Consider the following 5423-nt stretch of genomic DNA (forward strand, 5'->3'; position numbering starts at 1 on the left):
ACACACACACACACACACACACACACACACACACACGCACACACGCACACACACGCGCGTTACCTTCCTCTGTGGGGTGGTGTGCTGAGTCATGGCCATGGAAAAGCTGTGAGATCCTTTCAGCTGTGTCTTCTCCCAAAGTGAAGACAGTCTTTGGACACACTTGTCTCTGGTGGACAGAGGAACACTGGACTTACTCTGGTTAAGAGAAAGAAATAAAAAAAATGGAGGAAAACAAAACAAATTGATTTCAATTAAAGGTAAATTGGGGGTAAAAAAATGTGATGAAACTCTTTAAAAACCAAGAATCATTTTCATTCTGCTTCACAATATGCAGTAATTTGTGTTTGTCTATCACAGGTGGGTCAAACTCAGTTACAACAATTGGCCAAAATTCAAAACTTGGTCCAAGCCAAGGGCCAGTTTCTGTCAATATTTATTGAAGAAATGTTATATGACAAATTATTCTTATAGAAATACAAATGACATTTTCCAAATTGTTTTATGGAACATTTAGGACAACTTTTTATTTTATCTTAAAGGGGCAATATCATGTAAAATCAACTTTTTTGAGTTTTATATCATGTTATAACGTTATCCCCTCATCAAAAACATACACAGACCGTTGCTTTGATTCATTCATGCATGTTTGAGAAATCCTGTGCTGTCCTGAGGCAGGCAGGCAGGAGAAAAAAAAAGTCTGGTTGGCCATAAAACTGCCTTTTAGGAGCAGCTCCTCCTCTGGGCTGTCTCTGCATCACAGAGCACGCCTCCCTGCAGACTCCTGCAGGCTATCAGCAGCCACAACTAGCAAAGAACAGGTGAAACCGCATCTGCTGAGCTCGTAATGCTTCTCAGTCCAGTCCTTTTCAGATTAAAAATTGCCTTTGAGGAAATATATTTTCAGATGCCAAGCATGACACAGTTCTTAAGAAATGGTTTGATTTCCTTTTTGGAAGTAACCCAAAAAGGATCAAATAGTAATGAGGGCCAGATTTGGCCCGTGGGCCCTGAGTTTGACACATGTGGTATATCAGATAAAATCCCAGTAAAATGTTTGTGGCTGTGATGAAAGAAGTGGTCGTAGAGATCAGTGCATCAAGACTGTTTTTCCTTAAATGATTTTTAACGCATCAGTATAAAGGACAGAACATTTTGTCCCAAACAGCAAAGACATAATCCAAAATACTCCTTTCAGCTCATCTGATGGAGGTAAATGGAGATAAGCGACCCACCAACATTATTTACACCGGCAATAAAGCCATCCTAAAAACTAAAGTTTAACAAYGAGACATGCCGCAGGGACCAACGTGTCAAACACAGCTGCTCTCCCTTTTACCACCAAGCCGACAGCAAATGAGGCAACATTCTTGGAAGTGATCATGATCCCCCCACCCCCAGCAGAGATGCTGAGAATTTGAGGATCAATAAAAGAAACCGTTGAAGCTCTTCTGGCTGCATGCTGTGGAACATTTCACACAAACACTTACTGTAGTTATTTTTCCATTTAATCTGGTCTCATTTACAACAGACTGAAGCACTTTCTGCATTCTTCAAAAACTGCTGAGCTACTTATTCCCCCACTTTTTTTTAGAATTAACATATTTAAAAATGCTTTCCAAGTGAAATCACTGGACTTCAGATGTGGTATTTTTAATGTTCATGAAGCAGCATCTTATTAAGACTTAATTATGGTTTATATGGGCTAAAATAAAGCATTCCCATGCCTCGTTCAATGGTTTTACAGCAGTTTTAGGTGTTTCACAGCTGGGTATTTGGATGCACCTGTAAATGCAGCAGCATGACGTGAATCCAAAGGTGAGGTTGTTGGCTCGTCAGGTTGAAGCAGGACTTGGCATACAGGCAGTAGAAGCCCTTCAGAGGGCAGGAGAAGGAAAGCTTGGCCACACACCCTCTATGTGAATCTGTCACACAAACACACACAGAAGACCACCAATGAGAAACTGATCATCAGATTCTGCTTAGTACATTCTGTTATCCTGATCATGGGCTGACATGGAAACAAATGGACTGAGAAGAGACGTTCTGCTGAACTAAAAGTCATTTTTCTTTCTGTGTTTGATTCTTAATGTTAAAGTCTAAACCCAATAGTGATTTATTATGGCTTCATAAGTAAATCATCAGAATAATTTTTGAAATAAATACAACAGAGGCTTTTCAGATGTTCGATTAGTTCAGGGGTCTGCAACCTGTGGTTCTATGCAGGTGTTTGGTCCCTCTGCAGTAGCTCTTTGAAGCTTTGACTCAAACTAACATGAGATTGATTTTGTTGTAGTTGTCTTTTATACCMACACCAGAACGTGCTTTTGTCCATTAGTTCACAAATATATGTTCAAAACTAAAACAAGTGAAATCTGCATTTTGTTTTTACATGACCTCTTTATYGCTTGTATTCAGTTATGCTGTTAGAGTAAAGCCACAGATGTTTATCTTTAACTTCCCAAACTGCTAACTTAGATTGTAGAGTTTAGTTACCTTTACGACCCGCTATTAGACAGGTGGGTCAGRGTAAAGGAACTGGAGGGCCTGGGGAGAACAGGAGATTGCATGGTCATACAACAGGAGGAGGAGGACACTCAGCCCCCTTTGAAGGGGACTCTTTAAAAACCTGACTGTTGTACAGAAATTCAGTTCATGCTTGTGACGTCGTATGTATTGTACCATGTCTGTGTATGGATTCTTTGCAGCAAGTAAAAAGAGAGCTCAGTAACCAGATTTGCTCAGTGGCGAATCTTGGATTTTTCTGAGTAAAGGGCCATCAAGGGGCCACAATGTTCATAGAGGGGCCAAGTATTTGTTCAACATCCTTGCACATAAATCCCTGGTTTTGGTAAGGTGTATAAATTTAGATTTATTTTTTTTCAAACTTTATTCATTTCTTTAAAAAAAGTAATTCTATGTACAATAAAAAAGAAAATACAAATAAAATTAAATGAAAGGCAGCAGAGAGAAGAAAAAAATCTTATAACATCTGCCCCTTTTTCCTCAAGCATAAATTCAAACAATGAATAAATTAATAAWTAAATAAATTTAACCGGTCACATATGTTCAAACAATTGTAACGTAATGCATGTTTACTGTACATGGATAAAATATTGTCAAAGCATGTGAGAATAAGAAGCCATTGTTTGCCAGTTGAAAGATATTTTTTTGCAAAATTGTTCAAGTCTTTCAAAGAAGAGAAGAAGACTTCTGTAAGYTTGATTCATGCTGGACTTTACTGTTTGACTCATTAGCGCCTCTAGTGTTTGGGCATGGAACTAAAGGACAGATGAGTGACAGGACAGGGGCACTTCAGGGGGCCAATCAGATTTCAGCAGGGGCCAATGCCCCAGTGGCCCCACCCCTAGAACCGCACCTGGATTTGCTGCTTGTTCGTCATTCCTTGTGTCTTGATAATTAACTTTTCTAACATAAATCTATCAGGAATTATTTTGAATACCTGTAAAACAAGTTGGTGAAAAAAATGAATTAATTAGAAAACAGTTTATTAAATTAAGTTTGATATTTTTTTTTCTTGCTTACACGAATATGGTCTTTTCTAATCCTAAAATGCAAAAATAATATTAAGTGTTCAAATTCACTGTATATATTTAGATATTACAGTATGTCACCTGCACTGGCCAGAAACCAGCACTTCAACAAACTCAAAGTGGCCATGGGCCACCAGTTGATAATCATTGTTGTGGTATGTTTTGGGGCTCTGGACACATTTTATTAGTAAGCCAAGGGGAATAATTGGTATAAAGGTTGCAGACCCCTGTTTTACTTAATAGCAAGCATTTCATTTATTTATTATTAACCTTTATGTGACCAGGCAACGAATCGCGTCATCATCATCATACCGGAATTTCCCCACGCGGGACAATAAAGGCTGTTTCTATTCTATCAGGGAGGCCTGAAGGCCACCTAACATGGATGTTTTTAGACTTTGGAGRAAACCAGAGAAAGCCCACACAAACACAAGAATAACGTAAACTCCACACAGAAAGACCCCAGGTCCAACCCAGGACTTAAACCCAGGACCTTCCTGCTGTGAGGCATCATTGCTAAGTACTAACCCACGAGGCTGCCCGCGGTGCTAAAAGTTCAAATTAGCAAAACAAATGATGTCACTGCTAACTTACTTGCTTTATTCAACAAAATCATAAAAACAGCTTGGCTGCAATATTTGCTGACACAATGAAACTAATCTTGTTAATGTGTTTTTAAAACAAACTGTCAACACTTTTACTCACGTTCTTTTTTTCCGTGCAAATTTGATGATTCATCATTGGAAATTGGCTCAATAATTTTCACTCAGCTTGCTGCCTTTTTCTTTGTTAAAAAGCCAAAAAGAAACCCCCCAAAAAACATAACATTAATATAAACTAATCGCAGAAAGCCAATGCAGAGAGCGYGATGATGAAACACCAGTGTCCCACCCAACAAGACAACTGCTGCAGCTWCAACCAGAAGCCCAAGTTGTCATTTTTCTATCTCCTTTTGCATGCGGTTCATTGTTTTGATTATTAGGTATTTAGATCAGTTCTTTTGAGAGATTGAGTCTTCATTTCATGAGGTCAGCCAGCAGCCTGGTGACATCATCCAGTTGGGTTGATCCTCAYGCAGAGAATCACGAGGAAGTGAATTCAAGTGGGGAGTGAAGCTGTGTTTGYTTTCACTATTATCATAGAGCGAACTCAATTCCACATAGACCCCACAGCGAATTCAGCGTAACCAACACAAAAAATGGCTACGATTTAGTGAGTTTTACACATATTGAGCTAAAATCTGGTGTGGTAGTGGCAGAGAGGCATCCCCATTATATACTCTGAGCCAGTGTTTTTCAACCCTGGTCCTTAAGGCACACTGCTCTGCATGTTTTAGATGTTCCCCTGCTTCAACACAGCTGATTTCAACTGATAACTGATTAACAGGCTTTTGTTGAACTGCAGTCATCTGAATCAGGTGTGTCAAAGGGAAACCTCTAAAACATGYAGGGCAGTGTGGGATTGAAAAACACTGCTCTGAGCAACAACAGTTAATGTGAAATATTTGCTTAAGACTTTGGGATGCTTCAGGAAATACTAGTTTAATATTTAAATTTAAGTATTTTACCAGAAACCAATGAAGAGTTATTTATTTTTTAATTATCTCTTGTTTCAGGAGTGTCTTGTTATGGTGTAGTTTAGGTGGAGTTTTACATAAAATAAGAGATAAAAAAGAAAAGGGCTATGACCTCACTTTGGTTATGGACTTGAAAATATAAAGCTGCTAAATGCTGTGAATGCATAAATCAAAGGTTAAAAAAAAACAAAGAAATGCAAAGTCTGACTTCATGTATAGGTAAAAATGTTTTTCATGGATCATTTTGTCATATTTGTGTTGGTGAATGCCTGCAGATGAGCTTAGATATATTG

At 38.5% G+C, this 5423-nt stretch overlaps 1 protein-coding gene across 3 annotated transcripts in view; it reads right to left on the bottom strand.

Moving 5' to 3' along the window:
* veph1 (ventricular zone expressed PH domain-containing 1) overlaps positions 1-5423 on the bottom strand; it is a 104483-nt gene that overhangs the window by 20484 nt on the left and 78576 nt on the right. For all 3 annotated transcript variants that reach the window (XM_014012826.1, XM_014012825.1, XM_014012824.1), the window contains 2 exons: positions 1786-1925; positions 64-198 (listed from right to left, as the gene is read on the bottom strand). In XM_014012826.1, the coding sequence (XP_013868280.1) occupies positions 64-198; positions 1786-1925 (275 nt within the window). The remainder of the gene's footprint in view (positions 1-63; positions 199-1785; positions 1926-5423) is intronic.

The sequence above is a fragment of the Austrofundulus limnaeus genome, unplaced genomic scaffold (assembly GCF_001266775.1).
Source record: "Austrofundulus limnaeus strain Quisiro unplaced genomic scaffold, Austrofundulus_limnaeus-1.0 Scaffold95, whole genome shotgun sequence".
In the NCBI taxonomy this organism is placed as follows: domain Eukaryota; kingdom Metazoa; phylum Chordata; class Actinopteri; order Cyprinodontiformes; family Rivulidae; genus Austrofundulus; species Austrofundulus limnaeus.